Source organism: Accipiter gentilis, chromosome Z, assembly GCF_929443795.1.
Source record: "Accipiter gentilis chromosome Z, bAccGen1.1, whole genome shotgun sequence".
Classification (NCBI taxonomy): Eukaryota; Metazoa; Chordata; class Aves; order Accipitriformes; family Accipitridae; genus Astur; species Astur gentilis.
The window spans coordinates 579,355-605,176 of record NC_064919.1 but is presented as its reverse complement, the minus strand read 5'-3'; the positions used below and the strand labels follow the sequence as shown (position 1 = coordinate 605,176).

Here is a 25,822-nt window from a genome sequence, read left to right as displayed (position 1 = left end):
TGCCCCTCACCTGGCTTGGGGCTGCAGCGTTTCAAGCATTCCTCTTCGTGCTGGTAGTTGTTCTTATTTCCCCGGCAGCCGCCGTAAATGAATTGCCGGCAGGTTTGGTTTGCCGGGCTGTAGTACCAGCGCAGGAAGGAGGCACGGCACGGGCCAGTCACCCGGGGGACGGTGCAGTATGCTGGGGTGGGGAGGAATTTAAGGGAGGGGTATGTTGGGCACAGACCTCCCCCAAATTCTCCTGGTGTTGCCCAAGGAAATGGTGGTGGGGGGAAAGGGATTCGGCAGCGCCGAGCGTCACTGTAAGGTTTTACCGTCGTAGGTGGAGTCAGCTTTGGTCTGCTCAGCACGATGCTCGGGTTTCTTCAGAACTGGGGAAAATTATTTAAAACAAACAAACAAACAAAAACAAACCACAAACCCAAAATGACGCAGTTTGGTGGGTTATTTTGGGGTGTTTGACAGCAAAACAATAAAATAACCCAATTTTTTTGTTTATTTGGGTTTTTTTGACAGTGAAACAATAAAAAAACCACCCAAATAAGTCAGTTTGGTGAGTTATTTCAGGGTGTTTGACACCACAGCAATAAAAAGACCCAAAAATGACCCAATTTGGTGAATTATTTTGGGGTGTTTGATGCCAAATTCAGTGTTAAAGCCTCCTGAGATGGTTCCTGGGGAAGAATTTGGGTGCGTGATTCCCCCCAAACCAGGACACGGCCATGTCGGCATTCACCATGACATCTCTCGGCTCATGGTGAACGCCAGGACAATCCCCGGATCCCCCCAGGGATGGGATCAGTGCCGTGTGTGTCCATGCCCCCCACTCCACAGTGACCTTACTCCCTCCGAGGATGCAGCTCTCCTGACATTCCCGCTCCGTCAGGAAGTTGTTGGCGTTCCCCTTGCAGCCACCGAAGACGAAGCTTTGGCACAAACCACCAGTGATGTTGAACCACCACCGCGGCATCGAGGCCCGGCACTGTCCCACTGCCTTGGGCAGCGAGCAGAGCTCTGCCAGGAGGAAAAACAGAAAAAGACATTAACTGTCACGACAAAAAACCCCGCTTTCCCCAAATTTTGAGGGGACAGATGCAACCGCCAACCTGCCCCCCTGTATTGGGAAGGGATTTACTGGCTCGGCAGCCCGGCTCTGTGCCAATTCCCAGCACGAGGCAGAGCCCAAGAGGCAAACTGTCCCCCCCCAGAAAACATCCAGCAGCCCCCCTGGCCTGCGCTGCTGGAAATAGGGCAGTGAGCGGTGCTCCAGGGCCAGAGCGACAGCAAATCTGCTGGGATAATAAATAATTAACCAAGTAATAATAGTAATAAACTGACAATAATAAACCAAATAATAGTAATAAACTGACAAAAATAAACCAAATAATAAGAATAAGCTGAAAATAATAAATGAAGTAATAGTAATAAACTGACAATAATAAACCAAATAAGAATAAACCAACAATAATAAACCAAGCAATAAGAATAAACTGAAAATAATAAACCAAATAATAATAAACTAAATAATAATAAAAATTTGACAATAATAAACCAAATAATAATAAAAATTTGACAATAATAAACCAAATAATAAACCAAATACTGATAATAATAAATGCAATAATGATGATAATAAACCAAAGAGCCAGAAACTTCCAGTTTTAGACAAAACCAAGCCTAAATCCCCAAATTTGGGCTTTACCAAAATTCCCCGTCGCAAAACTGCCCCCTCAGCCACTTCCCGGCTTTCCAGGAGATGGGGGGGACACCCCAAATGGGATCACAGGGTGGGGGTACAGCTCCTGAGAGGCATGGGGAGGTTTTGGGGGGCCTATATGTGCTGCCCTCCCCCCAACTTAATACACCTCCTGGGGTCGGGGGGTGGTAGAGAAGAGCCAGTGACACACAGATTTGCTGGTCTGGTGGCCACAGACGCTCCAGGTGCCGCAAAATTATCCAGCTGGGACCTGATTTCCAGCTGAAAGTGTTGAAATATGTTTTAACAAAACCCAAACAACCCAAAAAGCCACATTTTTGGCTCAGGAAAAGAAAATCCCAGCGGGATCAGAATCCAGCAGCCCAGGGAAAGACCCAAATTTCTTCCTCGTTAAGCCGCCGAGGTAATGAACTGGGTTTAAAAGTGCAAGTCGTTTCCTGTTTATGGAGAATTTGAGGGCAGCGACCAGGCAAACTTGCTCCCTCGAGGGCTCCCAGCCGCTCTCCAGGGTTGGCTGGGATAGCCGGGATCCAGATTTTTGCTGGGGAAAAAAAGCTGCTGCTCCATTCTGAGGGAGTGGGATGGATCCTGTGACTGCAGAGGGGGTGGGGGAGGCTGAATATGCCTCCCGCCAAGGTGGAGGGTGCTTTGAAGCCCTGTTAAAAAACCCCAAAATCAACCCCAGGGCATTGGGGAAGGCTCGGACGGGATTTCCTCGAGACAAAGAGGAAGCTTGGAGCAGAGGGAATGGTGGCGTGGTGGTTTCGGGGGGGAGAGATGTGTGTGAAACCCCTTTTTGACCCCCCCCCCCCACCTTGCCAGAGCCACTGGGGTGGCTTGCCCCAGCCCACTTCCTGTGAAGGGAAAGAAAAATGAGCCATTTCAGTTTAAAAATGACAAAAGAAGAAAAAGGAACAGAGGCTTTTCCTCTGGAGAAGTAGCAGCAGGGCCACCCTGACCAGAGACCCCCTTCCCCAAGGGGTCTGGATACCCCCAGGAGGATTTAGAGACCCCCCCATCAAGGCCATGACCCCCCAGAGTTGTCCCCCCCCAAGGACCCCAGGGTCATTCCCTGAGGCTGTGATGCCACTCAGGCCTTTCCCCTAAGGTCATGACCCCCCAAAAGGCCACAACCCAACACAACCTGCCCCCCGAGAGGGGTTCCAAGACCCTCCCCTGATGCTGTGACCCCACAGGGCCCCCCCCTCTAAGGACCCAGGCTCAATCCCTAAGCCCATGACCCCACTCAAGATTCACCCTAGGCCTCTCCTCCAAAGGCCACAAGCCTTACAGAGGCCTCCAGAGCCCCCCCCCCCCCCAAGTCTCCAGAGCCACCCCTCAAGACTGTGAGCCCCCTCAAACCTTCCCTGTGACCACCCCAAAGGTCAGGACCCCTCAGGGTCCTCATAGAGGCCCCCAGAGCCCACTCCCAAGCCCACAGCCTGCCCGTCAGCAGCCTTCAGAGGGTTTCAGAGCCCCTCTCTAAAGGCTGTGACCCCCCTCAAACCTTCCCCGTGACCCCCTGAAGGTCAGGACCCCCTCAGGACCTTTACAGAGGTCCCCAGAGCCCCCCTAAAGCCACAGCCTGCCCCCAGAAGCCTTCAGAGCCACCCCCCACCATGGGGGCACCCCACCCCGAAAGTCAGGACCCCCTCAGGGTCCTCACAGAGACCCTCAGAGCCCCCCGAAGACCCTCCCTCAAGGCTGTAACCTCCCCCCCCCCAACTTCTCGGGGACCCCCTGAAGGTCAGGACCCCCCTCAGGGTCCTCACAGAGGCCCCCAGAGCTCCCCCCAAAGCCTTCAGAGCCCCTCCCTCAAGGCTGTGACCCCACTCTAACCCTCCCTGGAACCTCCCCAAAGGTCAGGACCCCCTCAGGGTCCTCAAAGGCGCGACCACCCAGACCCCCCCCTCAGGATCCACCGCTCAGACTAGTTCCCCCCTACAAGGCCCTCAGGAGGCCGCGGCCTCCCCCCAAAGGCCGCCGCCCTCCCCGCTCTAACCCCACCCACCCCCCGGGGCGTGGAGGCGGCCGTTACCGAGCAGGGGGGGCCCCTCGGGGCCGGGCCGGGCGTCGATGGCGGCGGCCGTGGGCAGGAGGAGCAGCAGGAGGAGCGGGAGGAGCCGCCCAGGCGCCATGGCCGCCGCCGCCGCCGCTGCGTCACACAGGTGCGCCCCACCCGCTCACGTCACACAGGTGCGCCCCACCTCACCGCCGAGCTCCGCCCCGACTCCGAGCTCCGCCCCTCCCCAAGCTCCGCCCCGCCCCCGAGCTCCGCCCTGACTCCAAGCTCCGCCCCGTCGCCGACCGCAGGCCCCGCCCACCCAGGCACTGCTGCTAAGCCCGGCTCCTTCGTTTGCATGAGGCGCGGGAAAAAAGCGCTACACCACGCCCCGGGAAGTCCGGGCGCTATAGGGAGCTATAGGGGGCTATAGGGTTAGGGGAGCTGTGGGTCCTGTGGGGGACTATAGGGGACTATAGGGTTAGTGGAGTGGTGCTATAGGTGCTATAGGGCACTGTGGGATCTATAGGGTCCACAGGAGCTGTGGGATCTATGTAGGAGGCTATAGGGCCTATAGGTTCAGAGGAGCTGTGGGCGCTGTAGGGGGCTATAGGGTCTATAGGGTTAGACGAGCTCTGGGCTCTATAGGCGGCCATAGGGAGCTATAGGGTCTATAGGGTTAGACGAGCTCTGGGCTCTATAGGCGGCCATAGGGAGCTATAGGGTCTATGGGGTTAGACGAGCTGTGGGCTCTATGGGTCTTTATGGGGGGGCGGAGGGGAGCTCCCCGTTTTACCGCCCCCCCCCGCCCCTCCGTGGGCCCCTCTCCCCCCCGCCCCTCCTCCCCCGCCCCAGCCCCTCCCCCTCGGCCGCCCCTCCCCTCCCCCCCGCTCCCCCCCCGCCCCCTATAGCCGGCGGTTCGCCCCCCCCGAGCGCCGCGTCCCCACGAGCGATGGCGGCGAACCGCGTGGGGCGGCGGCAGGGGCGGGGGGGTTCCCCGGGCCGCTCCCCCGCTGCCCGGCGTCCCCAACCCCCCGCCCGCAGCCCCGGGCTCCAGCGGCGACCGGCGAGGGTCACCGTCAAGTACAACCGGCGGGAGCTGCAGCGGCGGCTGGACACCGAACAGTGGATCGACGGGCGGCTGGAGGAGCTCTACCGCGGGCGGGTAGGGACGGGAACGGCGACGGCACCGGGAGCGGGAACGGGAGCGGGAGCGGGAGCGGGACCCAGAGCAGCACCGGGACCGGGAACGGGACCGGGACTGGGACTGGGAGCCGCACAAGGAACGGCAACGAGAACGGGAGCAGCACCGGGACAAGGAATGGGATCCGGGGAAGCACCGGGACCGGGACCGGGACCGGGACCGGCAGCAGCACCGGGACAGGGAACGGCACCGGCAGCGGGACCGGGAGCAGCACCGGCACCGGGTGTCCGTTGTCGCTCCCCCGCCACGTGCCGGACCCAGTCCCCCGTGGGAACGACACGGAGGGACCGGGGGGGGGCGGGGGGACACGGGGACAGATGGGAGGTGACAGATGTCCTGTTATCCCGCTGGCCTCGGCGGGGGGACACGCGGGGGGGGGGGTGTTTGGGATACGTGGGAGGGGTTGGTGACACACCGCGGGGGAGGGGGGTGCATGGACTCGGGGACACCCAGGCCCCACGTGGGGAGGGGTTGGGGACAAACACCCCTCCTCCCCAACGAGTGGGGGGGGGGGACACGACACGACAGGCAGGGTGGCGGGTGGTCTTGGGGACACCCAGGGGTGTCCCTGTGCCCCCCCCCCATGGCAGGAGGGGGAGATGCCGGACGAGGTGAACATCGACGACCTCCTGGAGCTGGAGACGGACGAGGAACGAGCCCAGAAGCTGCAGGTGTGGGTTTTTTTGGGGGGGGGGCACCGCACACGAGTTTTGAGTGGGCGAGGCCCACGCGTGACACCCCCTCCTCACATCCTCCCACCCCCCCCCCCCCTCCATCCATCCAGGGCATCCTGAGATCGTGCACTGCTGACACTGAGGTACGCACCCATGGGGTGGGGTGGGGGGGCACGTATGGGGTGGTGACACGAGTGTGGGGGGGGTGCATGCTGCCACCCCCCCACCCCCCCCCCCGCATTCTCCCAGCTCCAGCTGCTCCAACCGAGCTTTAAAAGGCAAAAGTATTCAGCTCCGGCTTCCTCCGGGGGGGCCTTTTCCTCCCCGCTTATCTCCAGCAGCAGCTTCAGGGAAGGGAGGTGGGGGGGGCTTAATTTTTTGGGGCGTCTCTAATTAGCCCCCCTCTCCTTTTTTTATACCCCTCCCCTCCACGCAGGACTTCATACGGGAGCTCCTCACCCAACTCAAGGGGCTACCGAAGCAACAAGTCCTACAGCGACCCAGCCCGGAGGACCCCAACCCACCCCCCCCGTGACCCCCCCCACTCGTGACCGCAGGGTGTGGGGGATGTGGGGTCACCCACTTCCAGCACCCATAAGGGGTCGTCTCCCCCTGCCTCCAGCACCCACTGTACAGTATTTAAGCCTACCTACCATGTAAATCCTTTGACCACCCCCCGAATAAAACCTCACTGCGTCACATGGGTGGGGGTGGCGTGTGGCGGGGACCCCCCCCAAAGTTTGGGGTCCCCCCAAAAAACAGGGACGGCCCTAAAAAAATAGGGACCCCCCCCTAAATAGACCCCCCCCCAAGCATTGCCTGCCTTCCTCCGCCAGCTCCATATTTAGGCATGAGCCCAGCATCGCTCTGGCCCCGGGGGGGGGACACACACACCACCCCCACCCCCCCGCCGAGGCTCCTTGTCCCCAGGGTCCCGTCCCCCCACTGCACAAAAAGACTTTGTGTCACTGTGGTGATGAGCTCCCCTGTTCTCAGCACCGCCCCCCCCCCCCCCCCCCCCGCCAGCTGTTTATAGAAGAATCCAGATGTTGGGAACATCTGGCCAGGAAGTGCCGCTCCCCCCCCCCCCCTCCAGCTGCGTTCCCAGAGGGAGGGCCCTGCAGGGATCCTGACCCACCCTAAAAATGGGGGGCTGTCCCCCACCTCCCATGCTTGGACCCCCCAAAATCACTTTTATTGTGTGGGAATGGGCCAAAATTGGGGGGGGGGGAGCAGTACTGGGGGGGGGAACTGGGAATAATGGGGGGGGGCTGGGATGATAGAGGGGCTGGGGGTATGGGGAGGGGTTGGGGGTTACAACCCATACCCCAAAAGATGTTGGGGTTCCACAGCCGTGGGCGGGGGGGGGCACCCATGGAGGAGGGACTGTGAGCCCCCAGCATCCTCCCCTAGGAGGGGGTGGGCATGTTGGGGTGCTGCGCCCCCCGTCCCCCCTAGTCTGGGCACCCCAAAAATGGCCGGGGCTCCCCAAGCTGAATGCAATCTGGGGGGGGTCCCTGGGGGTGGGACTGGGGGCTCCCTGGGGTGGGACAACGACCAGCCCTGGCACCCCAAACGACACCTGCTGTGGTGGTGGGGGCTGGACACCCCACAACCCCCCCTGCCTATACCCTACTGTGGTGGGCACCCCCAAAACCCCACCTGCACCCCAAACTCCATAGACACCCCCAGATCCTATAGGTGTTCCCCCAACCCCCCCAGATGCCTCCCAAACCCCACACTTGCACCCCCAAACTTTACACTCACCCCCTAAACCCTCCACCTGCACCCTGAAACCCCCCAGAGGCACCCCAAACCACACACATGCACCACAAACCCCCCACCTGCACCCCAAAACCCCAATGCACCCCAAACCCCTCATGTGCACCCCAAAACCTGCCACACCCCAAACCCCACACCTGCACCCCCAAACCCCACATGCACCCCCAAACCCCCACCTGCACACCAAATGCCCCTAGACGCAACCCAAACCCCTCACGTGCACCCCCAAAACCCCCCACCTGCACCCCAACCCCACACCTGTACCCCAAAATCCCTCACCTGCACTCTCAAACCCCACACATGCACCCCCAAAAACCCACCTGCACCCCCAAAACCCCCACCTGCACCCCAAATGCCCTAACTGCACCCCAAAACATCCCACCTGCACCCCAAACCCCTCACATGCACCCCAAAACCCATCAGACACACCCCAAACCCCTCATGTGCACCCTGAAACCCCCCAGATGCACCCCAAACCCACCCAAACCCCTACCTGCACCCCGAAACCCCCCAGATGCACCCCAAACCCCAGGACGCCTATGCTCAACTGTCAGCTCCTCAACAGGATTTGGAAGATATCCCCGAAAAAGGGAAGAAAAGGGGAAAAAACCCACCAACCCCAAGCCCCAATTTTGGTGCAAACCCCAGGTATTTCCATCAACAACCTCGACTCTGAAACAATTATTTACACATTTATTACAATCAGTCTTCTTCGAAACCTCTGGCAGGTGGAAAAAAAAATAAATCCCCCCTGACCAGCTTCGATAGCTGTTTGGTTTTTTAGGGTTTTTTTTGTTGTTGTTTTTAAATGCTTATAAAATAATAATAAATCATTTTACAAAAAGTTCAGGTTCTTGCCCCGCTCAAAGCAAACCCTGGCCGCTTGAAACGCTGAGGGAAAATATTTCGGGGAGTGACGGGTTGAGAAAAACCCATCGTAAATTTGAAGGAGTGATAAAAACCCCCAACTTTATCACTGAAAAAAATAAGCGTTTTGGGGTTTTTCATGGGCTGGTGGAGCCAGACTGTGCTTACCACAGCACCAACTGCTCGAAAATGGATTCCCCCCCCTCAAAAAAACACATGGCGGTGGGTTTTCCGTGCAGTTGGGTTTTTTTTCTCCAGTTGCATCAATGGTGATTTTCCAGCCGGGAACTGGGTTTTAACTCCTTTTTCTGATCCCATCCCATGGTGGGAAGAACGATTTTCTCTCCACGATGGGAAAAAAAGGCACCGAGAGCTTCCAAGCGCAGACCTGCCTTTTTCTGGGGGGAGGAGGGCAAAAAAATTGCCCCTTTTCCGGATGCAAACTACGTACGAGTGAAATAATCTGAGATTAATAATTTAATTGCAATAATACAACCTTTTTCCTTCTTGGTTTTTTTTTTTTGTTTTTTTTTGTTTTTTTTTTTTTTTTTGGTAGCCTGAAGAACTTTTGGGTGCTGTAAATATTTCATCACCTTCTTGGGGATTCGAAGTGCCCTGGTAGTCTTGAAAACCTCCAAGAAAAGGCATAAAAATATTTACTTCCAAAAAAAACCCAAACCCAAACCCCTTCCCCACGATTACAAAAGCAATTTCACATGGGTATTTTTGTGGGGTTTTTTTGTTGATTTTTCATGGTTACTCTCGTTCGCCACAGCAGGATTTTAGAAAAAGACTATAATACAAAGATTTTTAGTTAATTCTGCTGTAAAAATGAACCCCGTGACCCATCAGCGCAGCTTTTTAAAGCTAGAAATTAAAGGATTGCAGTAATTTTTTCTCCCCGAGCAGAGACAGAGAAGTCAGGTTTGAAACATGGTGCTTCTTCCCCCCCGCCCCGGATGATTTCAATTGGGTTTTGTTTTTGTTTTTTTGAAAAGGGGGGGGAAGCACTAAAATAAACACTGGTTGTTATCACAGAGGGAGATGTGATCCTTCTTTTAAAACGTGGCTTGGGGAAACTCTCTTTAGTTACAGCAGAAACCGGGATTTATATACACGTTATATGGCTAAAGTGAGTGCTAATGGAATTAAAAAGAAAAAAAAACCCAAACCAAACAACCCCTCCCCCAAATAAATCAAATTACCAACACTGCGCTGCTAATTCAGGGTTTGGTTTTGTTGGTTGGGTTTTTTTTTTTTTTTTTTAATACTACTGGCAGAAAGGAGAAGCTGTGGGATCGAAACCCTTAAACACATCTTTAAGGGAAGCGGCGTCTTGCTGCTCGCTGTCCTGCGCCGGGCTGTTCCCCGCAAATGGGCTTCCCGATCCGGATTTGGCGCTTTGTTTGACCATGCCGTAAACAGAGGGAACCGGGAGGTTGTGGACCCCAGGTTGGGGGGTCGTTTCTTGGGCAGGGGTGGTGGTGGCAGCAACTTTGGGACGAGGCCGGTTATAGCTGTTGTACCTGTCCGTAGCAGATTCAGCACTCGCCTTCTCCGATTCGGGCTGATCTAACGCCGATCGCCGGATGAACAGGGGTTCCTTGGTTTTACCGGTCATTTTGCTGGAATCTGAGGATTTGGAAGATGAATTACCTTCGTTAGGAGACTCGGAAGCTTTGCTGCCCGAGCTCGGAGTCCTGGGATCATACAAGCTGATGGCGCTCAGCACACTGCTCTGCCCGCTGCCTTTGCTCAGCCCGCCAGCTGTCAGCAGCCGAGGGTCGTAGGGAGCGATAGCTGGGGCAGCATCGCCAGCAGACACCGCCTCTGTCATTTTAGGGGTTCTAGAAACCCCCATTTCCGCAGATTTTTGTAACCGGGGATCAGCAGGGGCTTTCCGCATCCGAGGGTCACTGGGTTTGTCGCTCTGGCTGGAAGATGGGCTGCCAGCTGCGTTCACAGTCTTTAATATCCTTGACAGGAGCTCGAAATCGGGGAGACCGGTGCCCGAAGAGGAACCGGTGTCCCCTGGTGCCATTCCCCCTCTCTGCCTGGGATCGGAAAGACCCGTTTGGGATCTGTTAAGACGGGGATCGAGGGTAGGCATGGACTGAAGGGCAGCCGGGACGGGAATAAACTCTTGCTTTGGGATCGGCAGAGGAATCAGATCCTCTGGGCTCCACAGGATCATCCGGGCAAAGTTGGGTTTGTTGAGGATGACGTCTTTCTTGATGTGACTGAACTGCTGCAGCTGGGAGCGGGGATCCCGCAGGGAATGGCCCGGGAGAGCATCTAAGGGGATGTTGACGGGTTTATCCCGTAGAGCCCTTTCCCCTTCTTCCTCGTCAGGGAGCAGGGGGGGTTTCTGACTGCCGATGACACTGGAATGAGGAACTTCTGGTTTGGGGGTGGAGGAGGGAATGTGTCGTGCAAGCCTGGGGTCGGTGGGTCCCGAATCACCGGGGAGAGACGGGACGGAAAGGTCCATGTTTCGGGAAAGCCTGGGATCCCGTAAACGTGGATCAGCAGGACGACCGCTCCCTCCTGCTTGGGCTTTTTGCAGGCGAGGGTCGCTCACACCAGGGGGTGGCCCAATTTCTCCGTGGGAGGATTGGGCATGAGGTCTGCTGGAGCTTTGTTGCCTTAGGGTTTTCAATATTGAGGTGACGCTACTTCCACCGTCATCTTCGTCACTGGAATACCAGTTACCAGTATCACCTGGGAGGAAGGAGAAGAGAAAGCAGCTGATTAAAGGCAATTAAAGCACTGTCAAGCTGCGACGCTGAGGAGGTCCCCCAAAATGCGTTCCCTCTCCCCTCTTAACCCAATGCTGCTCAAATTCCCGACTGTCCCTAGGTTTTGCCAAAACTGGGGACCACGTGCAACAGTCTCAGCCTCCCTGGTCTCATTTTCACACCCCAAATTACCGGTGAACCGTAAGCATCCCTCTCTTCCTCTTCCTCCTGTCTGCAGCAGGCTCTATTTCACCACAATTTAAGCCAGCAACCCTATCTCATTCACCTTCTGGCCAGCTGTTCCCATTTTTTTGGCAGACCTGCTCCACTTTCTTCACCAGCAATGTGCTCTTTTGATGCTGGGGATTTTCTTTGAGGTATTCAGCACCCCTTGTTCCCTAAAGAATCCTTCTCAATACTCCCATTTCTCCGACGGCCCCCTCTTTTTCAGAGATCACACCTCTGGGTGGGTAGAAGCTGAAGCACATTCAAGTTATCTACCCCTCAACACATGCGGCTTTGAATGGAAAATGTATTTTGCCACTTGCCTTCCTCATTTTCACGTTCCTGCTTATTGCTCTCGGCTAGTCTCCGAGCTCTCTCCTCTTCCTCTTGCTGCTTCTGTTGGATTCTCAAGTAAAGCGCTCTTTGTGCCGATGGCATGAAATCAGGGATGCTGCCTGGTGGTTTCGGTAAGCCGGGCGGGCCTCCTTCACACAAGGCATCATGATCTAAAGATGGATCAGGGAACATGTGCTCTCCCGGAGGCCCTTCCATATCGTCGTAACTGCCGTAGTCTTCTGCCAAGGAAAGATCATCATGTGTTAAAAAGAAAATCTCAAAGCTGCGAAAAACAACCCGATTTTTCCTCCTCTCGGCCTATTGCTGTGCCTGGGCATCTCGGGAACAACCTGTCTCCAAGCCAGCATGTCCAGCAAAAGCACCTAAGAGCCAATCCCAGCAGATCCTCAGGACATACCTGGGTCTCCCATCATGCCATGATCCATCTCCAGACCTTCTTGCTGCTGGTAGAAATTATCATAGAAACCTTGCGCTGGTGGGATGGGAGGCATCATGCCGGAGTGGGGGGAATCATCTGGTCCATAGGGCATCATGGGGGGTCCAGGACCCATCGGAGGGCCAGGATTCATTCCCGGGCCCATTGGCATGTCCGGGTGCATGTCCGGGTGCATATCCGGGTGCATGTCAGGGTGCATGTCCGGGTGCATGTCGGGATGCATGTCTGGGTGCATGTCAGGGTGCATGTCAGGGTGCATGGGTCCAGGCATTGGCCCTGGGGGTCCTCCTGGCCCGGGGAACCTGGGAGGAGGTGGACCTGGGTGCCTGAAAGAGAAAACAGAAGAAAATACGCTTTAACAAACACTCTCTGCTTCTGGAGGGAGGGACCCAGGGCTCTAAAAGCCAAAAATGTGACGCCCAAATGGAGAGAAACCTCTTTTCTATGAGTTCACACCCACCATCAGCGTCTGTGTCAGAGCGTTAGGGCAGAGCTCGTCGTTTGACACAAAAATCTGCCATCCCCATCCCTCTTCCCGCTACCTGGAGATGTTGAGACTCACCTGACACCCAGCTTCTCTGCCAGCTGCCCAGTTGGCCGCACAACGATCTCAAACAGTGAGGGGATCTTCTTGTACATGTCCTGTTGCTGCTGCAGCTGCTGCGGTGACAGAGGCTCATGCATCGGTGGCGGCATCTGTGGCCCCGGCGGTGGAAGGGGTGGCGGCAGAGGGGGAGGAGGGCCTCCAGGGATGGGTCTCCCGTTCGGAGACGTCGGAGCTGGCGGTCCGGGTGGGCGAGGGGGTGTGGGCAGCAAGCCGACCCCAGGGGGTGGTTTGGGGAGGGGATTGATGCCCTGTTTCTTTAGCTCTTCAACTTCTTTCTCATCCTCTGCACCTGCTTCTGCATCATCCGCCAGCATCTGAGGAAAAAAAAGGAGTTAAGAGCAGATCCATGGAACTGCCCAGCTGACCAACACATTCCAGAAAACGTCTCCCTCCCTTTCCACCTCCAGGATCTACTTCCACAGAAGAAAAACAGAGGGTGAACCTGCGTTAACCCCCCTCTGTACCTTGTCCAGAAGCTCCCGCGTCTCCTCTGTGAGCGGATCATGAGAAAACATGCAGTCATCCCCGTTGATACAGTTGCCTGTGGTGTGGAACAGCTTGCAAGGGAAATCTCGTAACATTTATTAAGGAGAATAAACCCCAACAGGGAGTTACTCCTTCAGCCAGAGAGGCTATAGATGTTTTCACTTTGCAATGTGGCTCTCAACGTGTAGGATTTTCATGGTCACAACAGTGAAATTAAACCAGAAACACCCCGCTTTCCTTTCTGCTGGATTTTCCTGTAGGCACAATGGCCACAAACCTTGTTTCTTCAACAGGAAAGGTGAGGCTAAGAAGGAACCGGGATGGCTCTCTGCAGCCCTGGTCGTTCAGCCTGTCAGTGGAGTATGTGTTACCCAGGAATGGCCTTCTTTTTTCCCCCTGTCCCCCCACATGCATCTATGCAGACTAAACAAGACTAATTTAAGGCTGGCTTAATGAAACAGTCAAAACCAAAAGGATATCATGCATGTAAGGGCAGTTTTCAGCCCTGGCGCAGTAGCCAGTGATGTAGAACTTGCACAGTTCCCGTTTCTTTGGTAGTTCAATGTCATGACTGAAATTGCAGTGGTCACCCTGTTCAGAAACAACATGACAGCATCTTAGCAGATGCAAGCGTGAACACATTTGTCAGCAGCCCAAAACACACCTAGGATGGACAGGGAGATGTGTGCTTTTTACAAAACGCTCTTTGTAGGTGTGAATCCCTCCCTGAAATCAGTTAAAACCTGGACCTGATGCTTCAATGACAGTTCCGCATGTGTGTAAAGAGATCTACATAAATATTCTTGAATTGTTCCCTTACCCAGGTACATCTGCCTTCCACGAAGTATTTGCAGATCACTTTCCCTTTCTTATCTGACTGCTGGTGGGGTTTGTCGTGGTCGTTCCGCCGGTAATTTCCACCACCTCCTCCATCCTGTTGGAAGCACATTATGTTAGTTGACAGAGAATTTGAAATACAAAGCAACGGATTACACAAGAGAAATGAAAACTTCCTACACAGCCATCTCTGAGAGGGAACAAGACTGAGATTTGGGATGAAAAAGGGAGGCAAAGATGAGCATGCTGAGCCTAGCAGGCCCCTGAGCTCGGCTTGAGGAACCTGTCAGTGGATCAGAATCCAAAACATCCATCTCTTTCAGAGATGGGACAACTTTTGTGGATCCTGGGGAAGGCCTGTTTGTTTTTTTCGTTCCTGCAAAGGCTTTCTTCGAAACCTGACTGGATTTACAGAGGGGGGTGGGGGAAAGGAGCAAATCCAGCACTGCAGCAAGCCATTAGAAAACAAAGAGCTACTTACTCCCATGTCCTCATCGTAGTAATCATCATCTTCATTCATTCCACCACCTTTCCCCATCCCACTTCTGTTTCCACCTCTGCCTCGTCCTCTGCCCATTCCTTTATTTCCTCTTCCTCTGGGGCCACGACCACGTCCTCGATTTAAACCTGAAACAAGCCCCCTTGTTTCTAATTTCTCTCTTTCCGTAAAATGTGTGAGAGAGCAGAAAGCGGGGACCATCCCAGCACAGCTCGTCATCCCACTCACCCCGTCCACGATTCTCTTTACTCCTGCGGTACTGATTCAGCTCTTTCGAGTAGTCATCGTACTCGTCATCACCCATGGGCTCCTCATTATCGCAGTACTACAAACGAGAAGGATCAGTGCTTTCAGTGAGCAGGGGTGAAGCACAGCCCATTCCCCCTCAAACACAGGCATCCAGATTGTGAAAAAGAATATTCTCATGCCTCCATGGTTCTCTGGGAGCAGGTCAGAGACTTGGGCACTTACTTCCATCTCTTCTTCATACATTTCCTCCTCTTCCTCGGGGTGGTCACTTCTGCCTCGCCCCCGGTTCCCTCGGCCCATGCCTCGGCCTCCTCTCATCCCCCCTCGGCCACCTCGCCCTCTGTACCCTCTGCCTCGGCCACGACCACCTGGTGAAGCAAAGGGATGGGGTCAGCTTTGTGCTGTGTTTCACCCCTCAAGTACCTTAAAACAGCACAAGAATATCCCAGACAAGGAAAAATAAATTATAACCTTTCAGTATGGGATTACCAGTGCCTTAAAAACTTTTTTCTAAGTGAATCAGTTTTTAATATTCTAAAATAATGGATTTTTAAGAAGCCAAATGATAACCTTCTTTAAAAAAAAACAATGGCATGTGACGTCAGCTGCTGCACAGGTACGTTAGACTGGTAATGTAAATCTATGTACTCCAGATGTGATGACATCAGACTTGTTACGCTACCGATCGACTTCATTTTCCTTTCAAATAAAGGTTTTGTTCTATTTTATCCACTATGTGCTTTTTTAAAACAATCTACACTAAAAAGAAAAATGCTTATTTAAAACATTAAATTATCCACAGGGATCTGAACTTTTGTCTCGGAGTGGAAAACAGGAAAAAACACTTTCCCCTGTCGCAAACTAACACCAAAGAGTTGTTTAGGCCATTGCAGCTGGCTCTCCATAGGCAGGGCTTCACGCAGGCCAGGCAGTTCACCTTCGTGAAGCTTCTTGCATGCGTCCAGCCTTATTTGGCCACAGACCAGCTAAACGAGCTGTAGGTAACGAGTGTCAGAAATATGGCAAGAAAAGGAATGCTTAGATGTACCTCGTCCCCGGTGAGAGCCTTCCTTCGCTCTCCGGTATTGATTCAGCTCTTTTGCAAAGTCATCATAATCTTCCTTCCCTATATCTTCATCTTCTTCCCCCTCGTACTGACCATACTCCTCATTCTCGTAGTCCTCATACATGCCATAATTCTTGCTCTCCATTTTAGAGTAGCTCTTCTTTTGCATGGGAGCGCTGTGAGAGGACGGATACTGCTGGTGGGACTTTGAGAAAGGCAGAGAGGTTAGTGATGAAGGAAAGGAATAAATCAAGCCCAATATCATGATTTAATTTTTAAAAATAATTAAAAAAAAAACCCTAAATAACAGCTAGGTGAAAAATCAACAGGCTAAAGGACCAGAGCCAAAGCATGTGGGCCATAAATGGAGGTAGACGGGCACCGGTGCTCAAAGCTTGCAGCAGCTCTGGACAGGAGAGCAGCTTCCCCTTCTCTCTCTGCTGGCAGGTACTTACTGAAGAGTAGGGAGGGCTGTATTCCCTGTATTTTCTGTGTCCCTTTTCACCAGGACTGAAGTCTGAGTCCTCACTGTAATCAGAGAAGTCATCACTGGAAGAAGCATGGCGCTGAAAGGCAAGGAAAACACGTGGTGCCATTTTATTATGGGACAGCTCTTGACTCTGACACTGCTGCCAGGCCCCTGGCCTTTCTATGCAACACAACTAAGTCTCCCTTTGCCGCCTTATTTTTTTTTAGGAAACTCGTATTTTGCTTAACAAAATCTTCAGCATTCACTGAGTTACAAAACTGGAGGCCTGTTAGCAGGTTACCTAACGAAGACAATCATGATACACCTTCTGCGCTCCAGAAATTCCCGAAACTTAAGTAATAAACATCATTGATTTTGCAAATCCAGCAGTCTGCAATCCCCTTTGAGGTAAGAATGCTCACAAAGGAATTCCCTAAATAAAAACCTGTTTTCTTCCTGCTCTGTGTTCTCAGATGGACAAGAGAGCACTGTAGCATTTTTATTCCACCTGCAGAACTCGGTGCCCCACTGCTGTGCTTGCTAGTCCTCAGTGGAGGAAGACTTTAAGGATCTGAACCCCAAGAAATCCTCCCAGTGCTCCCACCTCGCAATTATTGTTAGAGCCTCAAACTACCCATAATATTAGAGGAGAAATTCCCTGGAGACAACTGATGGCAGAGGAACGCAGACTGGAGCTGGGACTCTGGAGGACCCAGGAGGCAAATGCAGCGCATGGCTCACCTTGTGTTTGGACTTCCTTTTCTTCTTGGATCTCCTCTTCTCTTTCTCTCTCTCTTTCCGACGCTTGCGCTTCATCCGTCGATGGGCTTTCTCATCATCCGAATCGCTGTGATGCTTCTCTCCTTTCTCCTTCCGACCTCTTTCATGAGATTCGGAGGGATCCTGAGCCTCCTCTCCTCCATCATCCTCCAGCTCCCCTTCTTCCAGTTCACCATCCTCCCTGCAAAACAGACAGACACGTTTAATTCCCCTTATTCAAAGGAAGAAAATAAAACCTGTTTACTCCGCTCACCAGCCAGCCAGGCACTCAGCTCCCAAAGTGCTCACAAATTCCTAATTACTGCGGTTTTAAATATTTGACTGCAAATACCGGTTTTGTTCCTCTCTGTCACCGAAATCTGCTCAAGCTCTCGCTCAGTCTGGAGTTAAACACGGCAAAGAAGCATCTTGCAAATGACAAACGGAAGCCACAACATTACGGCGCTCAACTTTCCTATGAAATTATTGCAAACAAACTCCAGGAATGGGAATTGGTGCTTTAATAAAACACTCAGTCCACTCCAAGAACTGAAATTGGTGTTTTAATAAAACAAGCAGTCCTCTAGAAGACAAAAATAAATAAATATCATGTTAGTTTGCCAAACCTAGAGATGTGTGCCCAGTTATTTCCACTTTCTTCTGCTCCAATTCACCCACACTGTGGTTAGCAGAGGTGATAAAGCAAATCTGAAACTTCCTCAAGAGGATTCCCCAAGCACCACTCAGTTAAATTAAATTAAAAATTACTCAGATACAGGTTACAAGAAACTTTTTACAACCTTGTAACAGATTAAATGTGTAATACAGCACGAGTTCAATCAGCTCCCTTGGGTTAATTCCTTTTCTCCCAATAGGTCCCAAGTTTGCCGCTGCAGGATTTAAAATAAGAATGGGGTCTCCTCCTCCCTTTTCACTTATGGTAAGCTATAATTAAACACATAAATGCTGGCTTGTTTATATGTGTCAAGGTCATTCACAAACAACTATTTAGGAGTGTATAGGCGGTGAACGTTTGACACGCATCCCTCTGGTTGTTTTGGGTTTTTTTAGGCTATGGAAAGACTGACTTCTTTGGCTGCTACAAACTCCCCTCTTTAGCACCACAATGGGAATGGCAACCACTGCAGCGTGCCGTGCCATGCCTGTGCTGTGCCACCAGCTGCAGAGAAGGCAGTTCAGCTGGAAGAAGGAGCTGCTGCCGCTTGGTAGCTCTCAGGGAAGTCTGGAAGCTGAAATGGGTTTATGAACTGCACACAGGAGCCTCTCAGAAAAAGCTCCGCTGCATAAACGAGCTGACCTGTTGATAACCTCAGTTTACATTAAAAAAAACAAACAACAACAAAAAACAAAGAAAAACTGAATTATTTCCCCAAACACATTAAAAAACCTACAAAAACCAGCATTAACAATCCCCAGGAAGCATCCTGGGGATGTTTCAGCATGGTGGAAAGCAAACACTTGGATACAGCTGCCCGGTCCAACTCTGATGCAAAGCTCCCCTCTTGTTTTTGTTTGTGCTTGCACCATTTTAATAACAGACTAGCTCCAAAATCAAGCTCGCTTAAGTATTACTCATGAAGCGCTTAAACCTGATGCATAATTCCTAGGTGTCCATACAAGTTTTAAAGGTGACTATCAGTGGAAATTATTTCCGTTGCAGGACTGCAGCATCCTTCAGGTGTTTGCATTCAGTGAGATCAAGCTTGGAACAAGAGAAACTCATGCTCCGCACAAAGCTGAGCAGAAGTAAGAACATAAACAAAACAAGCTTATGGAAAGGAATTTAAATACTTAAACAGAAGTCCTGTCAAAGCCTCCCTCCTTTCTCTAGAGGGACAGTTTCATCAATAAATGCATTTCAAACTAGAAATGCCACCAGGTTTCTGGATCCAGTTTCCAGCAACCTACTAGCAGAGGACTAGTGAGTGAAGCAAGGTGAAACACCAACACAGCTCACCCTGGGCATGGGACAGGCTTGTAGGGAACGATGAGATGCTATAAAGCCCAGTGTGGCCTGATAAATGCCCTCACACCATATGCCTTTGCAAAAAATGGCTATTCCCTTCGGCACCGCTCTGTTGAAATCGGCGTCATTTACCCTCTCCCAGGACTTCTCACCAGCTGGGGATCACAATTGCTCCTTGCCTTCAGAGAAGAACAAACGTGTGTCACTAACACCTTAACTGCAGTTTTCAGGAGTGATAATTGCTCTTGGTTTTGAAGTACACATGCTTTTACCCTGCCTTGAGTTGCTCTGGTCCAATATCAAGGTTTAAAAGAGACTACACCCCTGGAGCCACATCCCGATTGACAATCACGTTATTTAATTTGCTGTGGTTACAGAAATGACGACCAAAAAGGCTCCTGAGAACAAGTGTACAAATTTTGTGGCTGCTGCAAAGATTATTTGAAAAGTACCAAGCAACAGGACGAGGCCAAACTGTCAAAGCGATCACTGAGCTGTTTAGCAGATGAATACCAATTATTTAATCAACATACCTGTCTCCTAAAGAAGGAAAGTCTGAAAAATCATGTTTATAGAGACGCTTAAATACCAAATTACATCTTAAGATGGGCAATATCATCTCCTGCCATTTTTAAACTCCAGTTCTGCTGGATTTGAGTAGGTTTGGCCCAGAAATGATACACCAACCTCTCTGAGGGACTGTGGGGCTTATTTAGAGCTGGAAAAGAGCTCTGTAAACTTTTAGGCAATTATTATCGAAGCACCGAACACAACGAAACAGAGTCATTTGAAATATGGCAACTGGTAGGTAATGATGTTTGAAAGCAACCAAATGATTTCTCAGGCAGGATGGAAAAAAATTAAAAGCAATTAAAGCAACGTTGTGCATTTTTTGGGGGACGGCTCACCGTGGAGAGTCGCTGCGGGTATGCAGTGAAGAAGCCATGTCTCTTAAGCAACTATTGGTATTGCAGAAAACACTGACTGGGGGAAAATTCTTCCCCGAATCCACACTCATCTCAGGCTTTCCTATCGCTCCTGCTCGCCTGATCTACAGGGGATGGTCCCCGGCGCAGCACGCATCCTCGTGGAAGGACCCACACCGGGTGCTGTGCGGCGTTTTGTGACCTCAGTGCCACGGCAATGACGGAACACGGTAGTGACGACGCCTGGAAAAAAAAAAAAAGCCCTTTCCAATCGTTATCCTGCCATATTGACAGCGTGGGCACTTTGCTATGGGAAAAATACTAGGAACGACTGTGTTATGAGAAAGTTCAGTGGGTTTTTTGCTATTCTGGCCACTGAAGGGCAGCACAAGAATTATAATATCATCTTAAAATAAATAATATCTCTTTATACAACTGAGGCTTTGTTAAATTGGGAAATGAGCGGAACAAAGTGACAAATGAGTGGCCTAGACAGTGGATTTACTGTCAGTTATAGCTGATATACCCTCCCAAACCTATTAAAGATATTATTGCTCCATGTTACACCTGAAAGAAACCCCGTCAAAAATAAGCCTCTTGGCTACCATACTCAGAAAAACGACAGTGTTTTTTACTACTTTTAAGAAAAGAAAGAGCTTTGTGTGCTCTCACCTGCTTTATACACTTAAGTGTAACAGATGCGTACCTTGGTGTAACTTCTACACAATACCCCTATAAACCCCCCCCAATATAGCAGCCGACCTACTGGAAGAAACCTTCCTTTGTATGGGAGCTTTTTGCACAAGAGGTGCAGCTGACCATGAAATTGCCTGCCCAGTGCGTGATTTGCTATTGCCAGAGCGGATCCACGGACGCCAAGAGCGGGGAGGGAGTTCATGTACAAAGGTAGATCTTGGTTTAACTTTGAGGAATGCAAAGCACAGGGTGGGTGAAAAAGCTTTTTTTTTCCCCAAGTGATGCAGGAGAAAGGCTCTGAAAATAAAGTGCAAATGCTTTTGAAGTCACCAGACTGCAAATCCATGAGATTTAATCTCATGATAAGCAAATGCTTGCTTCTAATTTTATGTCATCTTAAGAAAAACGCTTGACAGGGACTTAAGCTGTGCACACACGTGCGTATCTTTAGGATAAACACTTTCTGCCTCGAGCTGGGCAACCACGAGTTTAAAGTTGATTTTTAACAATCTGATGTATTTGACAGTGTATTCCATGGGGTGGAGAAATGATCAGATGGCAAATTAAAATTGTAAGCATGGTAAAACCAAGTAAAAACTGAAAACTAACCATAAACCAACTGGCAAAGCTCGAGGGGGAGTGGGTTTTTTGGTAGCAAATGGATCATCCCAGCTGAGAGCAACTCTCCACAACCTATTTCAGAGCAGGATTTAAAACCAGACTCCTCCATGTGTACAACAGGGCAGGGAGATCGTGTTGCTTTGAGTGGAATTTAGCTCTTTTTAGGACAGACACGTAGTTTTTGCTCATTCTCTGCATTTTAAGGTTTTATAATGAAAACGCAAGGCCAGGCTTTTCAGACTGACCTCTACATCCAGCTAAAGGTTATTAATTACACATTTAACGCTTCAGCAGAAGTTTACTGCCTCACCAACAACTTGCTTGGAGGAAACGTATCCTACCCCAGCATCACACCTGCACGCTCCGCACTGGAGAAAATTATTCAGCGAGATCTCTATTCTTTCACCAAAACACTGATCATCCCAAAGGAACTAAGCTCTCCTCTGGCCCGCCAGTGTGGCCGCCTTACAATTTATTCCAAGTGGAAACCAGGGGAAATACATCAATCAAGAAATAAAAGAAGCACTGCTTTGAAGGCAGCGGGGCCACGCTGCCTCATTCAAACTGTGGGGACTGGGGCAGAAGTCATTAAAATTTATCAGCTTTTTCTATCTTCTATACAGTTGGGTTTGTTTTTTTTGTTTGGTTTTTTTTTCATTATGGTAACATACATGTTGTACCAATACAAGGCTTGGAGAGAGATGCCTTTAGCCCACTCCCAGCTGTAACTGGGGCAAATCCTCTTCCTGACATCCCTAAAATCCATGTTTTTAAGTGACGTTTATACTAAGGGAAACTTTCAAGCGCTATTTGGTCACAACTCAAGATTTCTCAGGGAATGTGCTTGACTCAGCTGCAAATTCTTAACGTCCTCTCTGCTCGCAGGTTAGCTGCTTCCCGCTCCTCCTATCCAAATCCTTCAGCGAAATCCTAACGCTGAGTGCTGACGTCCTCGCTGCCACAGCATGGCTGATGCCACAGCAACGGGATACGTCCCAGGCCCTAAAAAAAAAAGACGCTGGGGTCTGGGATTTGCTTTAGCCATTCCTTTAACCCAGTATAACAAAGCCTTGCTCGACCCAAGGAGCCTCAGCCGAACAATTACGCCCTTAGAAAAAAACCCTGTCCCTGCAAAAAAAATTCCTGGCGGGTGCTTTGCTTTGCTATCAGAAGTTGCTCCGATTTTCCAGGGAGCTACTCACGGTACTGATGTTAAATGGCTGCCTGAGTGTTTGCACAATTAAAAAGGTAATCTCTAGCAAATCATGAGTGCTAGGAGTTTGAGCCCAATTAAAAATGGGTGAGGGGAAGCAAGGCACAAGGAAAAGCCCCAAACAAGAAGTTTGACTCCTACAGCTAATATTTAACTGTATTAAAAAAAACCCTACTACTCACTTTATGGAACCAGTCAACAATTCCTGTGAACTTGGCAGTACAGCCCTGAAAACTCCTGACATTTGAATAATCCCTGGTTCTTCCATCCCTCAAAAGGGAGAAAATTAACCTAAAGTGTTCTGGCAGCCTATTTTCTTTCTTTTCTGCCGCACCTGTCCTTTCCAACTCATCTTGGTATGGATAAAAAAATCACTTATGCCGTTAGCAGCAGACAATCAAAAACCAGTTTTGATTTTTCTGGGATCAAGAGTGGAAGTATAAAGCTTAACATGTACATATATTTAGTAAAATAACAGAACAAAGTTATTAATTGAATATATTAGCGGGGCAAAATCAATACTATGAGGTCCGACTCCCTCTGAACTAAAAACATTTCGGCCAGACCAGTAACATTTTCAAGCTCTGATAGTGGACCTTTGATCGAAGGGGAAAAAAAAAATATCCCAGATTTATGGTTTTGTGGCAAAGTTAAGCCACAGAAGGTACAGGGACCGTAAGTGTCCTGTCACAAAACATTTAAAAACAGCGACAAAAAGGCATAATAGACACCACTGGATATTGTTTTATATGAAAACCCCTTTCTGGTATGCAATTAAATCTATAACAAAAAGCCCTGTAATTTGCTATACCAAGTGCTTGCAATATTTTAACAGTTTAAGCAGATGTATATAACTTTTTCTTTCTTTTTTTAGGAAATAAAGACAAGAGGGAAACAAACCACCGCAATTTCACACAACTGTATCGGTGTGCTTAGAGGGAACACTGGGCTTTTTTCCACCCGAGGACAATGTAAGCTGGACGAAAAGGGGCAGAAGTGTGTGGTTTTGGTCTCCAGCAAAAACTAACCCAAGAAATTAAATTAGTTGGATGGGGAGGGGGAGAAATACCCAACACTGTGCATGGTGTTCTTACTTCGAACTTGAATCGTGTGAAGTAGCGTGAGGAACATAACGCACCTGATCAACAAAGGAAAAGAAAGGCAGAAGGAAAATTGAGGACGCTAACGAGATTTGTTACAAACTGGGTGCTTGCACTGTACGTCGCTACTTCAATTTCTCTAATTATCCAACATGAGTCTGTATATGGGGATGGGGGAACAACGTGTGATGACATTTGGGAAACAGTGCTTTCTTTGCCACCTTTTTTTTTTCTTTTTGACACACTTTGGAGTTGTTTAACAAAACTTTTTAACATCTTTTTCTGCTTTACAGGCAAACCCGCACCCAGGGGCAGCCGGTTTACAGTCAACGTAATGGAATGAGGATGGAGTTTGCAGACAAAGCAATGGATCCACATCCTACGTCTAGATGGCATCAAGGGTCAGAGTGGTATGAGTTTTACCGAGGCATCTCAGTGCTACTTCACCTGGAAACGTCACAACAGACATATTTGGGAGTAAATTGTGTGCTTTTGTGACTTTTTTTGTCTTTTAAACATTCACATCAGTGGGGTGCATAACTCTATCGGTCATTACAACGGGGGAGAATTCTGCTTGGTTTGTACACACACAGTATCAACTCACTGCTTACTGAAACGTACCCTGCAGATGATCTCAGGACTTGGTGGTGGGGAGGGGGGCGGGAGGGGAAGGCAGGAAAAGGTATAATTTTTCAATAAAAGAGCTTACTTACAAACCCAACCCTGCATCACATGGAAAACAAACCTCCTCAGAGACAAAGGCATGCTAATGCATAAAAGCAGCTCTCCACACTGCACACCTGCCCTCCAGGGGAGTGGGAAGGCAGCAAACCTTGTTCTTTTTTTTTATCTTTTTTTTTTTTTTCCCCCAGACATACACGCTTAAACTGTTTATTTTTGCCGATACTTTCTGGCTATATGATTTCAACTAAGAAAAAAAAAAAAGGTGGTAATAAAGGAAACAGCTAAAGTTATGTTTGGGGAGGGGTAAGAAGGTGCTTTACATACATCTCAGAGGAAAGAGAGGGTTCCTGGGATATATATATATATTTTTAAAAAACTTTTTAATACCTGGGAGCACTGGAGGTGAGCCTTTCTCTATCAAAGGGGGGGGGTGATGGAAGCTATTGCACCCCAACACCACCGCCCCCCCCGTACCCCTATACCCCCAACCCTCAATACCTTCCTATCCCTGCCTAAACTCCCTGATTTGAGCCAAGGAATAATTTTTAAGAAGCAGAAAGAAGACAAAGGGGACGTTAATGAGGCCAGTGCTGCCCAGGAGAAATAACGTCATTAAAGACCTCATTAAGGACCCCCCTCCCCCCAAAAAAAGGCAGCTAGGACCCCCCCAAAAGCAACTAGGAGCCCCCCCACCCCTCTCCCTAGCCTCTTCCAGACCCTCGCTCCTCTCATAAACCCCCCCCAACATCCCCCCCGCCATGGTACCCCAGGCCCTGCGCTACCCTCAGGGCCTGGCTCTACCCAGGCTGCGGCCCCCTCCTCCTCCTCCTCCTCCCTCGGCCTCCTACTCTACCCAGGACATCCCCCCCACTCCCCCACCCCCCCACCCCCTAAATATCCCAGGCTGTCCCTGCCTCTGGCCCCGCTTCCTCCTCCTCCTCCTCGCAGCCCCCCTCCGGGCCCCGCTCCCCCACCCCCCCAAGCCAGGCCTACCCCCCCCCCCCGCCCGCCTCAGGCCTGCGCCCTGGCTCCCCCGCTCACCTCAGGCCTTGTCCCCCCCCCCCCCCCCTCCCCAGGCCCCCATCGTCCCCCACCCACCCCCCCGACCCCTTCCCACCCCACCCCCAAACCGGTCGCCCCGCGTTGCCCCCCCCCCCCCCCCCAAACCTGGTCCGGCGAGCCGGACAGACAGACACAGACAGACAGAGAGGCTCTCGGGAGAGGCGGTTACTGGACCTTTCGTCCGGGCCGTGGTGGTGTTGGAGCGGCGGCGGCGGCCGGGGGAGGCTGCAGCTGCCGCTGTCGTGGTGGTGGCAGGACGGAGAAGGGGGGGTGGAGTGCGGGCTGGGGGGGGAAGCGGCGGCGGCGGGGGGGACACTCGGGCTCTCCACGGCCATGGGCAAGGGGGGCGGGGAGGCGAACAGGGGGGCACAGTCACTGTACAGCGCGGGGGTCGGCACGGCCCGGCCCGGCCCGGCCCGGCCTGGCCCGGCTTATCCGCCCGCCCGCCCCGCGCTCCTCGGGCAGGCACACAAAATGGCGCCTGCCGGCACGCAGCCGCGCCGAGGCAGCGCCCCACACGGAGGCCGGAAAAACCCGAACGGGGACGGAAAAATCCGAG

At 51.4% G+C, this 25,822-nt stretch overlaps 3 protein-coding genes across 8 annotated transcripts in view; 1 reads left to right on the top strand and 2 right to left on the bottom strand.

Moving 5' to 3' along the window:
* Positions 1–3,937, bottom strand: part of SPINT2 (serine peptidase inhibitor, Kunitz type 2) — a 4,180-nt gene extending 243 nt beyond the window's left edge. The window contains exons 1-4 of the mRNA XM_049794628.1: positions 3,756–3,937; positions 844–1,014; positions 315–371; positions 11–181 (exon numbers count right to left, since the gene is read on the bottom strand). Coding sequence (XP_049650585.1) covers positions 11–181; positions 315–371; positions 844–1,014; positions 3,756–3,855 — 499 coding nt within the window. The 5' untranslated portion in view covers positions 3,856–3,937. The remainder of the gene's footprint in view (positions 1–10; positions 182–314; positions 372–843; positions 1,015–3,755) is intronic.
* Positions 3,938–4,622: 685 nt separating this feature from the next.
* Positions 4,623–8,107, top strand: PPP1R14A (protein phosphatase 1 regulatory inhibitor subunit 14A). 4 transcript variants are annotated; one of them, XR_007505195.1, is made up of 5 exons: positions 4,624–4,884; positions 5,514–5,594; positions 5,708–5,740; positions 6,034–6,227; positions 7,945–8,107. XR_007505195.1 is itself a non-coding variant. In XM_049796608.1 (4 exons), exons 1-4 carry the CDS (start codon positions 4,672–4,674, stop codon positions 6,130–6,132), a joined length of 426 nt encoding a protein of 141 aa, XP_049652565.1. In that variant the 5' UTR covers positions 4,624–4,671; the 3' UTR covers positions 6,133–6,298. The 4 variants fall into 4 exon arrangements, 1 of the variants encoding a protein (XP_049652565.1); XR_007505194.1 differs by having other exon boundaries at positions 6,034–6,253; XM_049796608.1 differs by lacking the exon at positions 7,945–8,107 and having other exon boundaries at positions 6,034–6,298.
* Positions 8,051–25,764, bottom strand: ZC3H4 (zinc finger CCCH-type containing 4). 3 transcript variants are annotated; one of them, XM_049796572.1, is made up of 15 exons: positions 25,438–25,564; positions 19,870–20,130; positions 16,957–17,176; positions 16,202–16,312; positions 15,729–15,951; positions 14,903–15,048; positions 14,660–14,756; positions 14,414–14,559; positions 13,916–14,029; positions 13,575–13,686; positions 13,074–13,183; positions 12,565–12,923; positions 11,964–12,328; positions 11,533–11,784; positions 8,051–10,967 (listed from the first exon to the last, which is right to left on the bottom strand). In XM_049796572.1, exons 2-15 carry the CDS (start codon positions 19,977–19,979, stop codon positions 9,517–9,519), a joined length of 3,816 nt encoding a protein of 1,271 aa, XP_049652529.1. In that variant the 5' UTR covers positions 19,980–20,130; positions 25,438–25,564; the 3' UTR covers positions 8,051–9,516. The 3 variants fall into 3 exon arrangements, with proteins under 3 accessions (XP_049652529.1, XP_049652530.1, XP_049652528.1); XM_049796573.1 differs by lacking the exon at positions 25,438–25,564 and adding an exon at positions 25,369–25,416; XM_049796571.1 differs by lacking the exon at positions 19,870–20,130 and having other exon boundaries at positions 25,438–25,764.
* Positions 25,765–25,822: the final 58 nt, after the last annotated feature.

Bases quoted from the DNA above. Each gene is read 5' to 3' on its own strand.
- PPP1R14A (XM_049796608.1), top strand. From the start codon at position 4,672: ATGGCGGCGAACCGCGTGGGGCGGCGGCAGGGGCGGGGGGGTTCCCCG. The intron at 4,885-5,513 runs GTAGGGACGGGA...CCCCCATGGCAG, and splicing joins AGGAGCTCTACCGCGGGCGG to GAGGGGGAGATGCCGGACGA. The intron at 5,741-6,033 runs GTACGCACCCAT...CCCTCCACGCAG, and splicing joins CGTGCACTGCTGACACTGAG to GACTTCATACGGGAGCTCCT.
- ZC3H4 (XM_049796571.1), bottom strand. From the start codon at position 25,598: ATGGCCGTGGAGAGCCCGAGTGTCCCCCCCGCCGCCGCCGCTTCCCCC. The intron at 15,952-16,201 runs GTAAGTACCTGC...CCTTTCTCAAAG, and splicing joins ACAGCCCTCCCTACTCTTCA to TCCCACCAGCAGTATCCGTC. The intron at 10,968-11,532 runs GCAAGTGGCAAA...CCTTCCTCCCAG, and splicing joins GGAACGTGAAAATGAGGAAG to GTGATACTGGTAACTGGTAT.